Source organism: Nicotiana tabacum, chromosome 16 (assembly GCF_000715075.1).
Source record: "Nicotiana tabacum cultivar K326 chromosome 16, ASM71507v2, whole genome shotgun sequence".
Lineage (NCBI taxonomy): Eukaryota > Viridiplantae > Streptophyta > Magnoliopsida > Solanales > Solanaceae > Nicotiana > Nicotiana tabacum.
Genome location: NC_134095.1, coordinates 71,265,643 through 71,289,718, shown reverse-complemented (window position 1 = coordinate 71,289,718; position 24,076 = coordinate 71,265,643). Strand labels below are relative to the sequence as shown.

The following is a 24,076-nucleotide window of genomic DNA, read 5'->3' as shown; positions in this document are numbered from 1 at the left end:
GCCGACTTGATTCTAGACCAAATGAACTCGATTAGTCGAGTATTACACTATGAGCAAGCCTATGGTGCGTTGTTTGTAGCATAAGAATTTATTTTTGAGGGTGAGTGAAATATTACGTATTTGAACTCCTTGGTGTGTGAATTATAATGACCATGACACAAGTCACTTTTGTGGTGAGCAGGCACGTGATTCATGAAGGAAATGTAAGTCTGGACCTCTGACTGAGAGTATGAAAGCCGGTTAAGGACATTACGTGGCTAGAAAAAGAGTCCACTCTTGAGGTTAGGATGTTACGCTAAGGTAGTCTACCTATGTGAAGTATTCTTTGTATAAGGAGTAGGGAAGTGACCCAGTGATGATTAGGCCATAGAGTGTGGTTTTGTTGCTAGAGGACTAGCAACAGTTTAAGTGTGAGGTGTTGATAGTAGCCTATATTATGCGATGTAGATGCTATTTATACTCTAAATTAACCATACTTTATTGATGCTTTAAGTGCTAAATGATAACAAAATGCTCTAATTGAGGTTTTTATGCTTTACAGGAGCTACTCTGAGTTAGGAGGAGGATATAGAGTATTTTGGGGTCAAATATGTAGATTCAAGACCAATCGAGAAGAGCCTGGATGAAAACGAGCAAGAAAAGGCGAAGAAAAATTGGGCAATAGTCCACCGCGACCGCGGTTGGAACGTGGTGAAAGAAAGGCGAAAAACAAAAAGTCTAAAATGACCACGGTCGGACTGCGGTCGATCTGGAGAAGGCCAAGAAAGTTTAAGGGCTAAAGTGTAAAGTGTGGGAAACTTATCCTAACCCTGTATAAACTCGCCCAAGTGAAGGTTAAGCTTGTTTTTAGACTCAATTGGAGGCAAGAACAAGTGTGAGAAGATCAAGCAGAGTTTTTCATTCTTCTTCTTGTTATCATTATTTTGTGAATTATGAATGATTTTATGGTTTTATCTTGTTTTACCATGAGTAGCTAAATATTTAATCTAGGGTTGATGGAACCAATTATTGGATAAAATCTTGATTACGTTTTGATATAATTAAGCCGTTTCTTATTCTATAATTGTTCAACTATGTGTTTTCCTGTGATTAATTGAAAGGGTCATTGATTAATCGTGTCTAGTTACCTTGTGTTGCTTGAGAAAGAACACTAGGCTAGATTGTTGTTGAACAACACCACTTTCGGGTAAGTTAAGAAATTAATTACTTGAATTTAAAAGCAGGGTTAGAGATAACGAATCTTTGATGGGATAATTCTGAGTTGCATAAATTGTCAACTGGAGCAGTTCGAGAGAATGCTGCTAGTAAATTATCGTAATTGATCGAGAGATAATTGCGGTAACCCAGAACTCATATTCTTATAGAGTATTACGGTGAGAATATAGCGAGCGTGTCAGGAATTAATCTGACAATTGGGGAAATCAATAACCTTAGACCATTTTACCTTTGAATTCAACTCCATTCTTGATTATTGCTAGTTTTATTATTGTTTCTCATTAGTTAACTTAATTCTACTCATTATCTATTAAAAATCTTGTATCCGAAAATTGTTTGGGCTATTCATTAGCAGTGTTAAAAGTTGTAGTAAATAGGTTAGTTCCTTGTGGGATTCGATTCCGGACTGAACCGAATTATATATTTGCAGCGACCGCTTAGTCCTTTTTATAAGGCGTAGTTGGACGTGATCAATAATGCATCTCCTACTAATACTATTTAGTTATGTAAGTCAAAATCAAGAGGATACAATTATCGTCTTAATAAAAAGTATTCCAACCCAACGTTAAGAAGTTTGCTAATTATCAATGTTTTCTACATAAGCACAATTTATAGGTACGACAAGCCTCCTCCTTTAGATTTAGATCTTTTTCATGTTATATGTTATACAATATATAATTTTGGTGCATCGAATGTGATTATCCAGGAATCCATCTTCTACAAAGGTATTTTTATGCCCATGTATCAATTAGACGAAGCAAAGAACCGCCTAAAAACAATAGTAACCAATGATGCCAAATACATAAAGGAAAAAATAAATAAATTCTTTCATTACCTTAGATGTCAATGTTTGTGCAATTTAACCAAGTGTTGTAGCGGATAATCTCTCAATCTATTTTGTATGATCTGTTATTTTGATTTATCGAACTTTCTGCTGGCATCTAAAACCTTCTCATCAAATTTAAGAGGAAGAAAAGGCGAAAAGTAAGTGAATTGAATTTCTCACGGGCACACGATAAACAAAAAATATCAATAAAAAATAACAACAAAAGCCTAATTCAATAACAGTAGCTATAAATATAAAATAAAAATATAGTTTAGATGAAATATTTCCTGCGGATTGGCTTTGGCATCCATCGCTAGCAGAAACTTATGATATCAAACACCAATTATGCAAATCAAATATAAACTTTGTAAGGAAAAAGTTTTATTTACAGAAGATTAAAGTCAACACTTAATTACAATCAATTACAAATTAGGTATATATAGTAACCGTATCTAGTGATGGTAATTTCAAAATTCTAGTACGAGAGAAATTCTTATTTTACACTTTTATCCAATATGGAATTATATAATAAAAGAAAGACTTTAAATTTTTAAGGGCATAAAAGTCAGTTGATATTTCGAAAATATTTTAGTCGTAAAACATTTATCATAAATTATTCGTACTTTTATAATAACTAGTATCTATGAACATGCGTTGCACTTTAATAATGACACATAATGATTTAAACATTTATATATATGAAGGAACAATAAAATTTAATTAATAAGAAATTTTTTATGTATAATAATACAACAATCATCTAAATACCGAAATATATTATTACATTAGCATAATACATGAATTTAAAATAAAAGGACATCATCAAAACTTACACAAATGATCAGTTTTGTCATGTTAATTAGATAGTTATGTATTATAATTTAAAAATATTTAATGTGATGGTATCTTAACGAACACTTCTTTGTGGACAATATTTTTGTGTGTATATTTCCTCCTAATATTTTGGTTGCTCTGCCTTAACCAGAACTCTTGTTGTCGATCTTGATATCCCTCTTGAAAGTACAATATACAGTTATTCGTGGAAGAAAATATATTATCGTAAATATAGTCCAATATTTAGGATGTTTATTCTTGTGCTTTATTTGTTATATTTGCAAAATATAAACATACTAAAATTATTTTCACACAAATTTAAAAGAATATTCCTTAGTTTCAGAAGACGAAAGTTGAATTGAGGGATAAGAATATACTTAGAAGCACATTGACCAGTATCATAATTTTGCATGTATGACGTTATTGTTCAAACTTCTATATACCATATGTGTGCTATTACATAAGCTATTCGGCGCCTTTAAGTTTTCAGTAGCATGACAGATATATTTTTCTTCAAAATCGACCTATATACAATGGAAGATCAACTTAGTCTATTATATATACAGTGACACTAACATACGTAAGAAATAATGAACTTGACAATAAACATGTATAGTAGAAGGCCGTTAGATATTAAAGTACTTAAGTATTCTTCTTGGTGGTAATTATCGGTATCATTTTCTGCTGAGTCAAAAACAGAAAAATATTTTGTTTTTTTGCTATAAAATTTTGCAATCAACCTTTTATAGTTGATCAACGTATTCATTGATTTCTGCTAACTAAGATATTTTTCTAATTCTATCATGCGATTTGCACAACTTGCGTTTTAATTTAATAATAGAAATATTCTCTTATTAAATGCATATGATTACCTTTAGGATTTATAACCAAGTGTCCAGGAAGAACCTAACCATCTTTTATTTGATGCTCTTATTTGTTTCCGACCCGAAGCAAGAAGACACTGAATACTGGATTTGTTCATACTTTATATTTCTTGTCAGTTAATCTTTTTTATTTGAGGCTAGAAGTATAACTTTGGCAAGCTAGCTTTTACAGTCTTTGCTTTTGTCGATATTGGAACAAATGGTAGTACTTGACATAAATTACCACCCAAATAATTAATTTTTCGCCAAACTGTTCATTAATATCCAATATATCTCTAGAATTCCGTTTGACACTTAGCCATAAGTGCTTCATCCTATATTATCAATTTTTTTTTCCTTATAAATTTAGCACATTGCTTTGCTTTGATATATTTATAATGTTTATTTAAGTTGTTTGAAGTGGTATATTAAATGTAAACTGGGTGGCTTCACAATAAAATCATTGTTGGTACACTACTTGCTATTATTGCTAATAGTGTCATGCCTCTTGATATGATATTTTCAAGTAATGCATGACGTAAAAATATTATTTCGATTCTATCGGAGGCATCTACAAAGAATAATCCCGTTATAGCAGAGTTGACTCTTTATAATATAGTCTTGAAAGCTTGTTCTTGTTTAGTATTTAGCTTTGATTGTGCTTCCTCAGACACTTGTATAACATTTTGATTCTTAATAATATATTAACCTTTTTTATTTTGTGTTCTAATGCTCTTTTTATGAAATAAATTTATGTACCCTAAGATGTTTTTAACTTGAATAAGAATTTTACTCATATGATAAATTTAAAAAATAATTGAATTGGATTCTCTTGCTAAATAATTAATTAAAAGATTTAATTATTTGATTTTAACATAAAAAAATAATTTATACTATGTTGATTCAGATCTTAATATTAGTTCATCTCTTGTTTTGAATATTTAATCTTAATTATAATTTTATCCACCATAAATTTTATTTTCAAAGAGTAAAAGATTGATATGATATTTCCCTTTTAGATCTTTATACAATCCATTTAATATTACTTTTATTTTTTTTGGTATTGAACATTATAGAGTGGTAATGTATTACAAATACAAAGATGATAAAATTGATTTTATTAAACCTTTGTTGGCTTGCTTCAAGACCTTCACCACTGATTATTTGGCATTCCTGGATTTAAGTTGGAGCTGTTTACGAGATTTGTATGAGTTGAATTATCAAATTAAGTTAAAATCATGTAGGATTCATAACTTAGTATTATGTCCTAAAATTAATAGGATTATAAGGCTAATATCTAGAATTTCAGTTATGTCCTTTTATTATGACATATTATGCTTAATATTATAATTTATTTTTATAAATCGACATTGTATTTATGCTTTTATAATAATATAGATAGATATAGATTATCATTTGTTATCTCAATTTTCAAAAATTCATTTTTTCAACCAAATCAATATGGAAACACTAACTTAACATTACAATCTATTTTAATTAAAAGAAACCTAAAAATAAATATAAGTTTACGGTTCGATTGGTTTAAATATGCATTCACGCACCCAAGTCTAGAGCCGAAACAAAAGCAGTGCAACAATGGCAGCAGCAGCAGCTTCCACCACCGCAGTGTTGCCGCTGCAATTCCGGCCGCACCGCCGCAAGAACCACCCTCCTCTACTACTCACTCCTCTCTTCTTCACCAAGTCCCCTACATATCCTTTACTTGTTTTTCCTTCTCCTTCTTCCAAAACTCGCCGCCGTCTCACTCTCTCTTCAGTAGTCTCTGCTTCTCTTATGGTACAGCACTTATGATACTCTTCTTTACGATTCTTTGAATTCTTTCATTCAATTCAAAATTCTGTTCGCGTGATATTCTTAATTTTTTTTCTGTTTTGTTTGTTTAAAAAGGAAACAGTGAACGGAGTGAGAAAATCTTGGAGTGGTTTAACTAGCTTGAATAATTGGGTTGTAAAAGATTATTACAGCCTCGTCAATTCTGTTAATTCCTTTGAGCCCCTTATTCAGAATCTTTCTGGTGAGCAGGTTGGTTTTTGTCTCAACAATCAACTGTCATTTTTGTTAATCTAGTTTAGTTTGTCTTTTCCTCTTAATTTTATTGGTATTTTGTTTTGATAGTTGAGTGCAAAAACTGTGGAGTTTCGTCGCCGTTTGAGAGGAGGAGAGACACTAGCTCATATTCAAGCTGGTCTGACAACTTTTATATGCTTTTTTCTTTTTTGCTATTAAAGATTGAATCTTTTTTTTGATAAGGTAAACAGTGAATCTTTAAGCCAAAAGAATTAAAGTTCTTGTTTTTGATCATGTTCGTTGCAATTTCTATCTCTAGAGGCATTTGCAGTTGTTCGTGAAGCTGCAAAAAGGAAGCTGGGAATGCGCCATTTCGATGTTCAGGTGTATAATTCTTGACCATTTTGATTATATGAACATAACATCTTCTGAAGGATGTTGATTTGCTTTATTTCACAGCTAATATATTTTTGTACTTTTTTGTTAATTTTCATCAAAAGATCATCTTGATGTTCTTGTCAGAGAGTGGTCATGTGTAATGATATTATACATGGATGTTTGATATAATCATACAGATACAACAATAAACTACCTCTGCTAATAACTAGATATTACATATGTTAATTGATCAATAATGATTTAATTGGAAACCTTAGATTATTGGAGGATCAGTTCTCCATGATGGGGCTATTGCAGAGATGAAGACTGGTGAAGGGAAAACCTTGGTGTCCACGTTGGCAGCATATCTTAATGCCTTAACCGGAGAGGGTGTTCATGGTATGCTGTGTTGAGTGTGTTTGTATGTATATATGTATGAGTCAATCAGTCTATCTACTTATCATACACACACATACATATAAATATTTCCCCATCCATTTCTACTCTCTCAGAAGGCACTTTTGCCTGCTTTATCTTCAGGACTATGGATGGTGTTCATGGATGATTGTTGAGTAATCTTCAATATCAACAACTCAGGACATGAATTTATCTGCGGGGTTTTACCTCAAACATACACTAATTAATTAGAACTGGCAAATATTAGCATGATTGCAAATCTAAAATAAGAATTGTTGGCGTTTACTAATTTTTCTTTTGGCATCTTCGTTGACAGTGGTAACAGTGAATGATTACTTAGCCCAACGTGATGCTGAGTGGATGGGACGTGTTCACCGTTTTCTAGGTCTTTCTGTTGGCCTTATCCAAGTAATTTTCTTTAATCAACTGTCTTTTATTTCAGCGTTATGTTTTTCTTTTCTTTTCTGTATCTAGGATATATGGTTTCCAAAATTTTATTTTGCAAGCAGTTTTTCCAAGAATTATGTGTAATTCAAGGCTTTGGTCTTTTTTAATTCTAGAGACCAACCGTTTCTTTTATATAAAGATTTTAGACACACTGTTATAAATCAACTCTAGTAATTCTTTCTATGAACAGAGAGGGATGAAGAGCAAGGAGAGGAGATCTAATTACAGTTGTGATATAACATACACAAATAATTCAGTAAGTTGTAGTGAGTTTCATGCTGTTCACTTGCATATATATTATGTCATATATACTTCTCCATTTCTCTTTGTTGCTTAACACTTGAAAGCTTTCTGACATCCTTTGATGATTGATTTAGCTGACCTAACGACTGCATGTCTCCTGCCTCCCTTTCTCCACTTTTCCCTTTTCTTATTTCCAATGGCCCAGGAACTTGGTTTTGACTATCTTCGAGATAATCTTGCCACTAGCCATGAGCAACTTGTGATGAGATGGTACGCATTAACCTTTTCTCTCTTTCTTGTTGATCTGTGTGATGGTTCAAATTTACCTTGTACAAACAGGCCAAAGCCCTTCCATTTTGCTATAGTTGATGAAGTTGATTCTGTCCTCATCGATGAAGGACGAAATCCATTGCTGATAAGTGGTGAGGTATGCCTCATTGTTTTCTTATCTTCTCACAAAGTACTATTGATTATCCAAAATAAATGAATTTTCTTTATGTTACTGGAAAGTATTAACTGCATGAATTTTGGGTGGCTGTGTGTCATTATTTTCGGTTTCCTGTTCATGTTTGCTTCTTTATTTTTGTTTGTCTTTTATTACTCTTCTCGAATTTTTGAATGCACTCTTCCTTTAAGTTTTATTTTTATATTTTTATAACCATGGTGTCCGGGCTAGCTTGCGTGCACCTCGACAAATTCCATGGGATACCTGCTATCTCCCATGATTAACTTTGTCCACCAAGTCTTGGACAGGTGGGAAGAAATCATTAGTGTTTTTGCCTATGCTGGGATTTGAACATAAGACCTCATGGTTTTCGACCCGACTCATTGACCACTAAGCCACACCCTTGGGTGGAGTTTGTCTTTGATTTATTTGTTTTTGCCTTCTATCTCAGGCTAATAAAGACGCTGCTCGTTACCCTGTTGCTGCTAGAGTAGCTGAGCTGCTTATTAAGGGTCTTGTGAGTTTCAAGTTTCTGAGTTATCCCTTTAAAACTTGAGCTCGGTGGCGACATTACACATTAAATGATCTTTACTTGTAATCTCAGCATTATAGCATAGAGCTTAAGGATAATTCTGTGGAGTTAACTGAGGAGGGAATTGCACTTGCTGAGATGGCCCTAGAAACTTGTGACTTATGGGATGAGAATGATCCATGGGCCAGGTAAACATTTACCTTGTTGTTCTGTTCGTTTCTTTGTTGTATAACGTAGTTTTGTTTTAACTATTACATCAACCACTGCAGATTCGTAATTAACGGTTTAAAAGCCAAGGAGTTTTACAAGCGTGATGTCCAATACATTGTTAGAAATGGAAAGGCCCTTATAATCAATGAGGTACTTGCGGTAGAAGTCTCCCTCATAAAGTTTGATTGTATTCTTGGTCTCTTTTGTTGTCACTGATGATTTTATTGCCATTTTTTTCATCGACTTTCTTTCCCTTGTTCTATTCAGTTTAACCCTTAAGATAGAATTGTTAGGGTTTTTTTAACCATGAAGGAATAATGGCATGGCCAGTTTTATGATAATCACATGCTTATCTGCATTTTTCTTGTAAAGATTGTCGTTCGACCAGGGGTTAATAATTCTGTTACAAGTATGCACCAATCCCAAGCAATACAAGCAAGTTGGGGTTATTGAGAAACTGTCGACAGTAGGATTTTTGAGGGTTTCACTTCTCATAGATCTGACGATTTAGGCAGATATATTGAGTATCGGACTGCAGTTAGTCCAAATGGGGCCAATGGATATTGAGGATCATATTCCCGATCCTAACTAGTTTGGGTTTGAGGCTTTGTGTTGTCTAACTACTTTAGGGCAGAATTTGCTGGGTAGAATAGAAAACTTTCAACGAGAGAGATTTTTTACTCATTTCATACAGAGCTAAGCAATCATGTTGTATTCTGAGAGGAAGCTGATAATTATCCATTGGAGGTTTGGAACTTCCCAAATTACAAGAAATTGAAATATTTTTTGGTTAGGATGTGTGCTTTGAAGCAGTCAAAAACCAGAACGACAGGTTAACTAGCTATAGCAGCGTGACAAACCTGTCTCTAAGTGATAGAGGAAGGAACTGGGAAATCAGAGACGAATTATTCTCCTGAGTCCTGAGTTCCTACCACTGTTACCCAATGCCACGGATCACTCTGATCATGGAACAGAAACAAGTTTTCAGTTCACCACCTAACCTAAAGTGTAATCGTGTAAGGTTGCTTTCTTTATATTATATATCAATATAATTTCAGAAACCTTGATGAAAAGAACAGTAATTTCTTAAGTTAAAATGGACTTGGAGGGACGAAAGTAGCCAATTACCAATATTGGAATTACATTTTCCCTAAGTTGAGTGGAATTCAGAAACGAAAACGACTTCTAAATTAAATATTGTTGTAGTTCAAATTTCTAAATTTAGCTTTCGGAGTGGCTTCTCTATCTTTTTATTTATTTATAATTAAGCCGCCTTTAAATTGTATTTTGACCATCACTTTAATGCCCCACTTGGGTCACAAGCTCACGCTGCTGGGCTCGGCGGCTTCTCTATCATTTCCACACTGCCAAGCCAGTTTGCAGTTTGCAGTTTGCTAGGTGATGGTTAGTTGTGGTAACTATATATCCTACTATTCTGCGTGAAAGCTACTCTCGTGCAACTCTTACTAGTACAGTAGTACTCCCAAGTAAGTTAGGGTCGGTTATATGAATCCTCATTGACCATGTCGTTCCGTTTAGGCTCATCTCAGTACAATATTGTATAAAATAAAATTTGACAAAAGGAAATATTTACTGTTAGCACTAGAAGTTCTATATATTTTCTACTCAAATCTTTGCCGAGTCTAAATTCTCCTAGCTAATTGGACCTGAAGTGAACGTACTAACATGTAAAACATAATCCCAACTAATTGTTATCACCTACTTTTTGGTAGGTCTGCATGGATTCTAAGAGATTGTAGGTCTCTCCAGACAATTTCCTTCCATGTGTTTTAGGTCTTAAAGCTATCTTATAGTTTGACTAAATTCTGATCCGTGAAAATGATTATATTTTGAGGAGCTTTGGACATATTTTTGTTGCATGTCAGACGTTGATTTCGTTTCTTGGTATTACTTTACAGTTGACTGGAAGAGTGGAAGAGAAAAGGCGATGGTCTGAGGGAATCCATCAGGCCGTGGAGGCTAAAGAAGGCCTTAAAATCCAGGTATACTATCTCCCACTGTTGACTGCTCCTTTCTGACTGTTTCTTAAGTATTATTTTAACTTTATTAAAAGTCCACGCTCTATTCATTTGTTAGGCTGATTCTGTTGTCGTGGCACAAATTACATATCAGTCGCTATTTAAGCTTTATCCAAGGCTCTCAGGGATGACTGGGACTGCAAAAACTGAGGTGGGGTCACTTTTACAGTTTCAAATATAGTTTATGTTTTAGTACTGAATTTCAATGCTTAGCAAAAACTGAGGTGGGGTCACTTTTACTGTTTCAGGTATAGTTTATGTTTTAGTTCTGAATTTCAATGCTTAGGATACTTGTCACCTATATACGTGTGCACTGCAGGAAAAAGAGTTCTTGAAGATGTTTCAAATTCCAGTAATTGAAGTACCCACAAATTTGCCTAACATTCGTAAAGATTTACCAATTCAAGCTTTTGCAGTAAGATGTTTATCATACTTAAGTAAGTTTGGTGAGGTTTTAGGAAAAGGAATATGTAACAAATTTCTAATTTCAATTTTCCATGCTTTCTATTGTTATGCCTTCAGACTGCACGAGGAAAATGGGAGTATGTTCGTGAAGAAGTTGAGTTTATGTTCCGATTGGGTCGTCCGGTTTTAGTGGGGACCACAAGGTACTTCCATTAATGTTTTTGGTTTGATTTACTGCTTTAAAGTTGTGAAACTTTTACCCTAAGTACTGACTCTCTCATATGCTACAATGATTGATTACGCACTTCTTATGAAAATATGCATGCAGACAAACATATATACATATATCTGTGTGTGTGTCTATATATATATACTAGTCTTAGGGTACGCGTATACACTATATAAGGGAATATAAGATCTTAAAAAATTAAGTAATTATTATTAAATAATGTGTTTGAGCTATTGAACAAAAATTAAAAGAAAATATAAGTTCCTAAAATTGATAAACGTTGATCCAATTTGGCTAGTTCCATAAATAAATAATACTGCCCTGTAAAAATCCTTATATACTTTATTGTGATTTTTGATGACCTGTGTAGGAATATATGATAAAAATTATTGTTTTTTGTTACCTAATACCAAAAATAAGCAACAAATAATACTATGACATAGCTAATTTTGCCTTATTTTTTAATTTCTTTCACCGCTAGTGCTCTTCTTGCGAAAATAAATTTACGTACCTTAGGAGTTTTATCAACTTAAAAAATAATTTTACTTACATGAAGATTTTGAAAAAGAATTGAATTAGATTCTTTTTCTATTTTGTTAATTCAAAGATTTTAATTTTTTTTTTTCACATTGGGACTTTGTATTGTTAAAATAACTTAGAAAATATAGATAATTTTTTAACTCCATTCCTATTCGAACAATAATTTCTCTTAATTAATTTTTGAACAATATTATAAAATTACATTCAATAATTAAAAAATATTTAATTAAGTACAGATCTCTTACTTTTCATAGTTACAATCTATTGAAGTTTTCCCTTATAAGAATAAGTTCCCTATGAGAAGAATGAATGTCTAGACATTTTTTATATAGAAATTGCCGTGAGAAACTTTTTTTTTTTTTTTTGATGAAATAAGGTGTTTCATTAATAAAAGGCATCAAGAAGATGCAAAGTTACAAAAGAACAAAAGCACTAGAGCATAAAAATACTAGTTTGTTAGTCCCTTTACATCAAAACATCAGGGAACTAGCAAAATCAAAAAATTGATCAAAGCTAATTACAGGAGTTAAGTTAGTCGCAAAAAAGGTTAATCAGACATCTAGCTTTAAGAGAGTGAGTTGGAGTTGAGATTCCATCAAAACATCTATGATTCCTTTCATTCCATAAGCACCAAAAAATAACTGCAGGGATCATCACCAAGATTTTCTTGATGCTCTTTACAACTCTCCATAGGCTCCAGCTTGCATATGCTTCACCAACATGCTGTGGCATGACCCATTGAATGCCAAAGAGAGAATAGAACATATTCCATAGTTCGTTGGCCACTCTACAATGCAAAAACAGATGGCTGACTGACTCGGAGCTGCTTTGACACATATAGCATCTATTTACCAATTTAAAACCCCGTCTGTTGAGATTGTCTTGTGTTAAACATGCCTCCTTAAGAGCAATCCAGCTGAAGCAGATGACCTTTGTAGGCATTTTGGTCTTCCAGATTTGCTTCCAAGGCCAGGAATCAATTTTCTGATTCTGAGAACTTAAAAGCTGGTAGCATTCCTTCATAGTGAAAAGTTTGTTGTCTCCCCAACTTAGTATGTCAGCTTTGGTTTCATCAATGGTGCACCTCTCCAAACTAGCTAGTAATTCTAATACACTATCTAACTCCCAATCTTGAACATATCTTCTGAATAATACATTCCAACTGTTTCCACATCTGTTTTGAGCAATAGAGGAATTCTTATCTTGGGCAATTTGGAATAAATTTGGGTAGATCTCCATGAGTGGAATATTGTTTAACCATTTATCCTTCCAGAAACTAATGTTCAAACCATTCCCAGCCCTGAAAGATACTTGCTCAAAGAATTCATTTCCTAACTTGCTGATGTGCTGCCAGGGGCCAACCCCTTGAGATGACGTAGATGTATTTGTTCTCCCGTTGTCCCTTCTACCATGTTTAGCAAGAATTACTTCTTTCCAAAGGCTGGACTCATCTGTACCGAACCTCCATAGCCATTTCATGAGCAGACTTTTGTTGTGTGAGGCCAAGTCTTTAATACCCAGCCCTCCATTGCTTTTTGATTGTGTGACTTTGGACCACTTGACGAGATGGTATTTGTGGGAGCTGCTGTTTCCTTCCCAGAGAAAGTCTCTCCTGAGAATATACATGTACATACACAAAAGTCTTACATAATACATAGTTCATACACAAAAGGATAGTAGTTCAAATATAATTAAGACAATAATTTTAATTCAAAATAAGTAAAGATTTAATAAGAGAAAATTTTAGTTGATTTCAAATTCCTAAATATTAGGAATAAAAACTAAATTACTATTTTATCTATTGTAAAAACTATTTAAAAGGGTAAAAAAGACAAACGATATTTCGCTAAAGGCCTTTGTGCTTGTAACCGTTTTCTTTGACCTGAGGTCGTTATAGTAATTGATAAGTTATTTATTGTGCTTTTTTTTATTTCTCACCTGGTGTCCGGTACCCGCATTGGAGCCCGACTATATCCGGATTCGCGCCGCGTAAGGCCCATTTAAGGAGAAAGCGCTCCTTAACAGAATTTTTTTCATACCCAGGGCTCGAACCCGAGATCTCTGGTTAAGAGTGGAGGGATTCTGTCCATCCCACCACATATGTCGCGCGGACTCTCCAAAATGCTGCCGCACCCGTGTTGGATCCTCCAAAAATACATTACTTTTGGAGGATCTGACATGCACCCGGCAACATTTTCGGAGAGTCCGAGCAACATAGCCCACCACAAGCCATGTTGGTGTGTACATATATATTCTTTTGTGGAGCTACTCTGTGAAGCATTTTTAGGCTTGATTTACTGTTTTAAAGTTATGAAACTGTTATCCTACGTATTGACTTTCGCATATGCTACAATCATTGATTACAGCACTGTACCCAGAGACACACACACATATATCTCTATGTACATGTATATTCTTTTGTGGAGCTACTTAGTGAAGCATTTTTAGGTTATAATTGTTTCTATAATAATATGGTAAAAACTTTAATTGTAAAATTTTCCGTATATGATGGATGATGTAAATACTCTCGTATGGGCATTTGTACCTAGGAAAGAACCACACCTAGACTCTTTTGACAGATATTCCCTTTTTAATGTTATCAGATGAAAAGGACAATCTGATTTCAATGTGAAAACTGGAGTCAAGAGACAAGTACCTGCTACATGCTACTTGAGAGAGCGATTGATTTGTCTTATTCCTGTGTACAAGCATAACAGAGGGAAAATAATCAGTGAGCATCATTAGACTATCAGCAGGAGCAAAGACCAATAAAGGACAGAATATTTAATCAAGCGGCAAGAAAAAAAGGGGGGGGGGGGAAAATAAAGGAAACGGGGAAAGCCTGACAAAGAAGGATGCATATAGCAACTATAGAAACTGAATATCAATTTCTTTTTTAAATGTCCTCTTTTTCTCTATTTTATGATTTTTTTTTCTTTTTTTTTTTGGGTGGGGGGGGGGGGGTATATATAGTAAGTTTTTGTTGGTGAAAATTCTTCTGTTAAATTTGCTAAAAAGCAGCATACTCTCTCAGGTCTGTCTGTTTCCGTACCAGGTACTACAAATGATGTTTACTCGACAAGTTCTGATATTAAGCAATAATGGTGTTATTAACTTCACCTGTTAGTTCTTTTTGACACGTATATGCCATCATCTTTCTAGAGAAACTAGTATCTGCTTAATTTTAATTTCAAGATATGACTGCTTGCGTCGAGGGTCCCTCAGAAACGGCCTCTCTACTTTCACAAGGGGTAAGGTCTCTGTACACACTACCCTCCCCATACCCCACTTGTGGGATTACACTAGGATTATTGTTGTTGTTGTTGTCGATTTAAGATATGACTGCTTGCGGATCTCTCTCTAGTAGCCTATGAAATTTCTCTGAACTGGAATGCTGTAGGACTGTAAAAAGTTTTGTATTTGTTAGGTCTCCGTTAGCCATCTAAATTTGAATTTCATTTCTGTTCACATTACCTTTGCTGACAACTAATGTCTCTAATGCAATATTTTGACTAATATTAATTCTAATGCAGTGTTGAAAATTCTGAATACTTGTCTGACTTGCTGAAGGAAAGAAAAATTCCACACAATGTCCTCAATGCTCGTCCCAAGGTTTGTACAGAACTCTTGAGCTCTACTTTAACTCAAAATTTCAGTTTGGTTTGGTATTATCCTGCTTCCACATCTTTACATGTGATTTTATTTTGCTGGCTTTTGATTGATATTTTCGTGATTCTTGCAGTATGCTGCTAAGGAGGCTGATATTGTTGCACAAGCAGGGAGAAAATATGCAATCACCATATCTACTAACATGGCAGGAAGGGGTACTGATATAATCCTGGGAGGGAATCCAAAGGCAAGTTAACATCCATGTGCTTTAACATTTTACTCATTAATATTAAGGCCCTAGCATTTGGAATGACTTTCATGGCTTTTACATGATAAAGATGCTTGCGAACGAAATTTTGGAGGATAGCATACTTCCATTTCTGACACAAGATGTTCCTGAAGTTGATGTTGATGGAGAATCCAATTCTCAAAAGGTTCTTTTGGCACTCTGTCCCAATTAGATAGAGAAGCAAGTACTGGTCTCCCCCTCTGCTGATAGTATTTCCGTTTGTAGGTTATGTCAAAGATAAAAGTTGGACCGTCATCATTGGCTTTGCTGGCTAAAGCGGCTCTGATGGGTTAGTAATTTTAATCAACTAGTATCTCAAGTCTAAATCAGTTTAACTGATAGCTCCCAATGGATTATAGCTTTAGCATCTTGATATTGATGTACTGACATTTTTTATCTGATTGCTTTCTCTTTGTGGATTTCTGTTTGTTGTATTGGTTAGCTAAGTACGTTAGCAAAAATGAGAGCAAGAAATGGTCATATCAAGAGGCAAAGTCAATGATAGCTGAATCCATTGAGCTGAGTCAGTCAGTGGAGATAAAAGAGCTACAGAAGCAGGCTGATGAGCAGTCAGAATTTTATCCTCTTGGTCCATCCATTGCTCTAACTTATGTATCAGTTCTTGAGGACTGCGTGTCTCACTGTTTGAATGAAGGGTTAGAAGTGAAAAGGCTGGGGGGTCTTCACGTCATTGGAACTTCTCTGCATGAGTCCAGGAGAATTGATAACCAGGTAAGTTTTAGAGGGTGTTTGGATTGGCTTTTAGGCTGGTCAAATAAGCTTTTAAGCTCCTTTTAGCTTTTTTCAGTGTTTGGCAAAGTCAAAAAGTGCTTAAAATAAGTTAAAAACTACTTAAAACAAGCTAAAAGCAATAAGTTGGGCAACCCCAACTTACTGCGTTTTGGCTTAAAAGCTATTTCTGTTGAAAAGCTACTTTTTTTAAGCCAATCCAAACGGGCTCTTAATTTTGTAGGACTTTCAAAGAGGAAAAACTGAATTGGCACTTGTATCAAGAAAGTATAAGAATAAAATAATGTAAACCTTTGGCCTCTTGAAATGCTTATTCATGTTGCAGAAAAATGAAAGAATGCTTAGACAACTTCGTATTCTTATGAGTATAGCAGTTATTTTGCTTGACCGCCTAATCTTATCGTTGTAGTTACTGTGCGAGTTCCATAGAGACTTTTTGTGTCTTTCATGGTCTTGTTAATTCCGCATGTGTTGGAAGTGGGCAATTTTATGACCTTTTGGACGAAGTTACATTTATATAACTTCTGTCTGCAAATGGCAGAAGCTTTTTCTTGACTCTTCCTTTCCTTCTAAATATAGGCGCGTCATTCACCAAGGTCAGTAGGTGCTTAATATTTGATTCTATGTCTGTAGTCTGCCTACAAAACAAAGCTCCCTATTGTGTTACTTGCTTCATTCGGTCTTCTTTTGTCTCCTTGATAATTATGTAACTGATGCCACTACAGCATGATATGCACCTTAGAATTTGGTACTGGAGCTTTCTAGTTTAAAGTTGTCTTAATGTGCACAAATGCACTGTCAAACAATTCATACCTTGTCTAGCAAGTATTCTACTGCAGTACTGCACCTTATTTAGCTGGTGAAGTTGGGAAAACTTTCTTAGTTTATTTTGTTTCGTACCACCTTGAACTTTCATAATAGCTAACTTTTACTGTAGACATCCAGGAACTTATTTCTATCTTTTTGGATCATTACCTGTAGAACCAGCTTAATGTAAAAATGGGTGATGCAACTCATAATGGCATGTTCTTCAAATTCGTTTCTGTGATTTAACTTTTGGGTATTGATCTATAAGTTGTGCCTTGTAGCTTCGTGGTAGAGCTGGCAGGCAGGGTGATCCTGGATCAACACGATTTATGGTGAGGTAAGATGCTAGATTTAAGTTTAATCCTTCCTCTGCAATACTTTGATCGTGAAGAAAATATAACTTAACCATCCTTTCTGATTTCCTTATAAAAAAAGAAGAAGAAGAACTTAACTATATCTTTGTTCTGTTTGTAAGAAGATACTTACATATATGTGTGTGCGCGTGCGCACGCGTGTACATACACATGTCTATATGTATGTTTCTGAAATAAACAGTTGCTGGTTCAGCTATGTGAGTTATAAGCACTATTGCATATAAAAGAACACCAAAATAGCATAATTTTCTATGCCTTTATTAATTTAGGTAAAAAAGGCAAAGCTCCTTCACAGTGTTCTTGATTCCTAATTCAGGGTAAAGTTCTCCATATTGCACATGGTGTATGTGCATTATATTTTTCTGCAGTTATCTAAACTCTAAATTGTACTCTTGGCGTTACTCGCCTCTAGTGTGCTGAAAATATTCTTGGTTTTGGTGAAATATCAAAATTCTTGTATAAGTTTGAAAAGTGTATTTCAGCTTTTCGTGAAAAGATTACTACATTCTGTGACTAACCTGTTATCCTTTAAATGCCATTGCTGATCCTAGCTACTTTTATTTATTACAGCTTGCAGGATGAGATGTTTCAAAAATTTAACTTTGACACTGAGTGGGCAGTGAAACTTATATCCAGGATTACAAATGATGAAGATATCCCAATAGAAGGTCATGGAATAGTTAAACAGGTGCTGAATAATCTCTGTTTGCTTTGTTTCTGTCTCTGTAATTTAGTATGCTGGGGTCTTTCCCGTTTTGTTCTTTATATGGATAAGTGTGGCTTTGATATGTTTGGTTTCAGTGTTATTTCTGTTTTTCAAAGATATATCTTCCTTCTTTTTTCTTTCTCTGACATGCTTCTAACGATGATTGTTGGAACATTACTTTACTGTCAGCTTTTGGGTTTACAAATCAATGCTGAGAAATACTTTTTTGGAATACGAAAGAGCCTAGTAGAATTCGATGAAGTCCTTGAGGTATGTAGCTCATGTACTGATTCAGCTTCTGCTGTTTTGATGTCTTCGTTTCTCGTTTTAGGATATTGTCCCCTACTTTTGACTCAAGAATATGTGCATTTTACTATTAAGTCTACTAATTCATTTTTTAATAATGATTTTGCGTGATCACGTTCTTGCTGTATTATATGCTTTACTTTTTCTCCTTCGCAGGTTCAAAGAAAGCATGTTTACGATCTTCGGCAATTAATTTTAACTGGAGATTTTGAGAGTTGTTCAGAGCACATTTTCAAGTGAGCCCCTTGATTCTCAGTCATTTGAATGCCGGAATCAATATCTGTGTTCGAACTCATCTATCTGCAGTCATGAAAAGTATCTGAGTTTTCATATTTAGAATACCATCCCATTATTTTTGTCAGTTTCTTTTTGAAACGTCACGAATCTTTTGCTCCACACAGTATGCTGTAATTGGAAAGTTATAAGACTCGGATAATATACTCCCTCCATCCAAAAGAGGTTTTGCGTTATCTTTTTCTGTGCTCTAAAATGATATCCTCTTTCCAAAATAAATAATTTAACACATTTCTCTGCAATAAAATGTTACACAAAGAGTACTTTCTGCACTGCACTACAACTTCAGTATCTATTTTATCATCCTAAATTGCAAAAGTCAACATATGGCTTCACATGTTTTCTCATTTTTGAGATTTTTAACTCTTCCTCTGATTTTCTTCTCGGATCCAGGTCTATCAAATTAGAAGGGAGAAAATTACTTCTAATGTATTTTATTACTTTGTCATTTTGTTATGAGACATTACAAAATTCAAAATAGCTTTGACCAAGTCAGCATACTATGTGGCATTTTTTTCTGATACTATGTGACAGAGGGAGTATACTTTTGTAAAATGCTGATAAGCAAATAACAAGATGAAGTCTTTTTAGTTAATGCGAACCAGCAGAAGTATAGCAAATGTTGTGAAGATATTCCTCGTCTTATAAGTTAGATAGTATCTCTAGGAAATCAAGGATCAATACTTTATGCTAGAATTTGAAGTAAAATAAAAGCATGACCTGTTTGATGCTGATAAGAGACTTGTGTTGCACAATGACTTATACCCTTCAGTGAAGGTATGGAACAGGGTACAACTAGCAGCATTTTTTCTTTTATATATTTCATAGCCCGACTTTCTCAGCCAGATATTTTGTGGGCTCGGTGATTTGACGATCCTAAAGCTTAGTATGGGATATTAGATTCATGGACCCAACTCTACTCAGCACAAAATTATTAAAATTCTGTCTTGAGAAAAAGGAAGAGTTAAGACAGAATTTGCATGAAATTTGAGGAAGTAGCCAATCTGTCGTGTCATCTTCCCTATCTTGTTAAAGAGTTATTTGAAAAACAATAATGTGACTTTTTGAAGCTTGTACTCTTTTCAATCTTTTTACACGTTAAAACTTTCATGCTAGTGCATCTTATGATTTGACCAATGATGCTATAACACTCCTTGAGATGTTGTGGTTGCAGAATGAAGTCATTAAGATGCTTTTTGTCAGTTTTATCTTTTTTTTTTCCTTGGTATTTTGGTTAGTTTGCTGTTTACTTTTGCGAACCGGGTATTTTTGAAGCTCAAATAAGTTATATCATCTCACGGCAGACTGGGAAATTATTGGGCCGAGCGGGATTTGAACCAGCGGAGATGTTTTTGAACCAATTTACAGTATTTAACCCGCGTTTCTGTCATCAGTTAACATTACGTGGCTTCCCCAGCAGTGAACGATTTGTTCCAAAATAAATACTTGGGAAATTTGTTTGAGCCAGGGCACCTCTTGCTCCCTTGTATTCGGCCTTGCTGAAAACTGAAATAATACAATGTAAATGTGGACAGAGATGTGATTAGTTATTTATTCCCCTTTTTCTCTTCTTATTTATTTTAATATTCTATTTTTTTTACCTTGCGTCAGTTCGTTTATCGCTGAAGATATTGTTGAATAAATACTTTATAAAAATCTAAAGTAACTTCAAAATTTCTATCTTCAGGAGCTCTTTTTTCTCCTTTCTAATATTTTGTTTTCTGGTTTCTTTTTCCCCAATATTCTAGATTCCTCTCATCTCTTTTCTGATTAATTCTGTTATATAATCAAGCACAATATTTTCCTTAAGTGACCTGCAAAGTAAGTTAGATATTGGTCATGGGATCCAGCATGGCCCACCCTGCTTTCCTGTGCATCATAACTACTTTATGCTGGTAACAATTTCACTCTCATCTGAAGGATAAATGCTCTTTGATATTGCTCAGGGATTTTAATCACTTGTCCTTTCAGAGTTGGTTATCCAAAACTAATTTTAGTTATAATTCTTTTACAAAGTGAAAAGCCACGTAATAAAATGAAATCCTCTTCCCTCAGTCATTTTTGACTTTTAATTCCATGTTTAACTTGGTGTATGCAATATACTATCCAAATGTACTCTGCTATTTTGAGGTGAAATTCCTCAGTATCTTGAAACATTATTTATGTGAATATGATGCATCGACTACTTTGATTGGTTCAAAAGGTCCCAGTAAAATCAGTCTCGGATCCTGCTTCAGATGGTTCTGGCAGTTTGTCTTTATAATGTGGGTTTATACTGTGGGTTTATTTTTTGACCATTATTTCTGGGATCTGTACACGGTGAAGCGGTTGAAAACATCATATGTTCTAGCCTATATCCCTCTGTTAGTCCACTGTGACCAGTGTACTTGGCTTTTAATAAGAGATCGTTTTATTCATGATGCAAACTCATTTCTTTGCATGTGCACATGTTGTTCTGGATTAAGTTTTTTCAGCTAAGCCCATATACTTTCGAGGATCAAGATTTTCTCACCACCATTACAATTCTATGTAGATACATGCAAGCAGTGGTGGATGATGTTATCTTTAAGAATGTTAATCCGCAAAAGGTAGCTAGATTTCTTCTCTGAAGTAGACAAGTTTTATGATGCGTTGCATTGTTTTTCTTTTTCTCACTGATGTTATTTTGCTAAATGTCATAGCACCCAAGTAACTGGTGCTTGGACAAAATCTTAAAGGAGTTCAAAGACGTAGCAGGCGAGATATTGAATGGTAAGAGTGGATTATGGTATAACCAGTAATGAATTTTGCAAGTTTGCATCATAAAGTTGACAGTGAAATTATGTGTAGATTCATTTGCTGGGATTACTGAGGAAGCATTAGTAGATTCTCTTGTACAACTTCAGAAGGTGAAATCAGTATCCATTGACAACTTTTCCCTTCCAAATTTGCCTTCAACTCCAAATTCTTTTAGAGGTGTACGTGGAAAGACCTCTTCTTTCAGACGCTGGTTGGCTATATGCTCCGATGACTCAATGAAGTATGGACAATCTACATCAATGAGTTCAATGATTTAAACTTCTTTATTTCAATCTTCTAATTATATATGTCTGATTTCTGTGCTAGGTATGGGAAGTACAGAGAGATGGTTAATTTCCTTCGAAAGTACCTGGGAGATTTCCTCATTGCCAGCTATTTAGATGTAATACAAGAATCTGGATATGATGCTGTGTACGTGAAGGAAATAGAGGTAATCGTTTTTCTTCAATTTGCTCATGCTACTAAGCGCATTCCTCATCATTGGTATGCCATCATATCAAGTTTGCACGCCAGATTTGTCATTATCCAATTGTATGTTCTTTTTCATTAAAAGAAAGAGGAAAAAGGAATGCCCCCAGGGCTAGTGGTAAGAGTGCAACCCGTGATGTGTGGTTTTAGCGCACGTCACAGGTTCGAACCCTACCGGAGGCTTTGCCTGGTATTTAAGTAGAGAAGGGTAAGGGGTGGCCCCACTATCCACCGAATTTTGAACCTTGCTCCACTAGCCCGCTGGGATTTCTCGGTCATCATCGGGAAAAAGAGGAAAAAGGAAGCAAACTTTGGTGTTGGTGATATTTAAATCCTTTCAATGTTTAAAATTTAAATAAGACCATACCAGTGACCTGAAATCCTTTTGCTTTTTACTAGGTTATGATATCATTTTATGCCATCTTTTATTGCATAATAATTACCTTTCATATAGGATTAGATTATGATAGAGGGTTTGGGTGTGTAGTTTGTGCATATGCATTAAGTTCAAAAAGAATCTTATTTTCTTAATTGATTCCTTATGTTATTTGGATTTAGAGGGCAGTACTTCTGAAAACATTGGATTGCTTCTGGAGGGATCATCTTATAAACATGAACCGACTAAGTTCAGCGGTATGGTATTTGCCTATCTGTTTGAAAAACTATGCTTTCCTTTGATTGGAAGTCGTATATTGATTCTCCCTCTGGGTTTCTGGAACAGGTGAATGTAAGGAGTTTTGGGCACAGAAATCCACTCGAGGAGTATAAGATCGATGGTTGCAGATTTTTCATCTCAATGCTTAGTGCAACTAGGAGGCTTACCGTGGAGTCCCTCCTGTGCTATTGGTCATCTCCAATGGAGAGTCACGAGTTATATGTTTAATTATGTCCAGGTGTTTCTATTCATTGTAGGTTATCATGTTTTCTCTCCCTTTGCTCCTCGGCTTGGCTGGGACACTCCTCATATTGTTGTTACTATACTCTTATTTTTCTGCAAAGCTGGTTGGGAGAACGGGGATGGCAAGAATTAGTTTTCTGAGTTGACATGCTTATTGTTGGTTGTGTTGCTAATTGGTATGTGCGTTATGACTTCTCTACAGGATCTTGGATTCTCATTATTCACCTCCCAGTCCGAGGGATGAATTTTCGCGTCTTATTCCAGCTCAGCTCAACCTAAGATGTACAAATGGCATGATTTGTGGAGGCATAAGCTGATGTGCTGATATGACTGTCAACTCTTCTAAGTAGCTAAGGTAGCATTTGTGTGATACCCGAACCTTGTCTCAAGTTACTGTGTCTTTTGAAGTAGGGATAATCTGAATTTGCACCTTGAATAGTTTGAGGACCACCTGAGTACATGACATCAGTCGGCTTAGATAAGGGATGTTGAGCAACCTGCACAGGCTAGGACTGTAGAAATGTGACCACGGAGATTCAGAATAAAAAACTACGGAGATTCATTTTTTTGGCACAGCGTTGGCTTTGCTAAAATTGTATTGGGTAGAGGGAGTTGAAGAGAGAGGCCTTTCAGTTCGTCCGAAGGCAGTAGGGATGAGCCATCACAAATGGTCACACTATGCATCATTCTGAGTCATTGCAACAATAAGTCGCAGGGCTTTAATTGCTCGAGTTGCTTATCTGAAATGTAGAAATGCTGGATGTTGATCCTGGAGCTCAACCTCTTTGTTTATTTGAGTACAAATGATTAGTGAGACAGGTCTTACTCTTCAAATATGCCGCAGAAGATGTTTGTAACATTGGAATAATGTAATGACTTAACTTATATACACAAGACATTGTAAATAACATTTACACTATTATTGTATTTTAACATATTATAATAGGTTATTTACCTTACTGTCTAGTTTACGAAAATAGGCTCAGAATACAGTTATCTGTTGTTACAATGTCACTTTAACCTGGAAAAAATTGCATACTCGATTTTTATTGGCGAGAATGAGCATATTAAGAGACAGTATCCACCTAATTATTTAGCGTATGAATGATCTTTCAGCTAAAATAC

The 24,076-nt window shown here is 34.8% G+C and overlaps 1 protein-coding gene across 9 annotated transcripts; it reads left to right on the top strand.

Moving 5' to 3' along the window:
* The first annotated feature begins 5,303 nt into the window (after positions 1 to 5,303).
* On the top strand, positions 5,304 to 23,905 carry LOC107789877 (protein translocase subunit SECA2, chloroplastic). Of its 9 annotated transcripts, none has more exons than XR_012700092.1 (33): positions 5,304 to 5,535; positions 5,647 to 5,781; positions 5,875 to 5,944; positions 6,086 to 6,150; positions 6,423 to 6,543; positions 6,878 to 6,969; positions 7,199 to 7,264; positions 7,457 to 7,521; positions 7,591 to 7,678; positions 8,148 to 8,213; positions 8,301 to 8,416; positions 8,498 to 8,588; positions 10,358 to 10,441; positions 10,536 to 10,628; positions 10,797 to 10,892; positions 11,000 to 11,085; positions 15,185 to 15,263; positions 15,394 to 15,507; positions 15,599 to 15,694; positions 15,775 to 15,838; positions 15,992 to 16,281; positions 17,388 to 17,443; positions 18,051 to 18,168; positions 18,376 to 18,456; positions 18,649 to 18,728; positions 21,320 to 21,374; positions 21,468 to 21,537; positions 21,616 to 21,805; positions 21,892 to 22,015; positions 22,612 to 22,686; positions 22,775 to 22,946; positions 23,154 to 23,306; positions 23,391 to 23,905. XR_012700092.1 is itself a non-coding variant. In XM_075232930.1 (32 exons), exons 1-31 carry the CDS (start codon positions 5,335 to 5,337, stop codon positions 22,934 to 22,936), a joined length of 3,189 nt encoding a protein of 1,062 aa, XP_075089031.1. In that variant the 5' UTR covers positions 5,304 to 5,334; the 3' UTR covers positions 22,937 to 22,946; positions 23,154 to 23,905. The 9 variants fall into 9 exon arrangements, 7 of the variants coding, with proteins under 7 accessions (XP_075089031.1, XP_075089030.1, XP_075089035.1 ...); XR_012700091.1 differs by having other exon boundaries at positions 22,775 to 22,961; XM_075232930.1 differs by having other exon boundaries at positions 23,154 to 23,905.
* Positions 23,906 to 24,076: the final 171 nt, after the last annotated feature.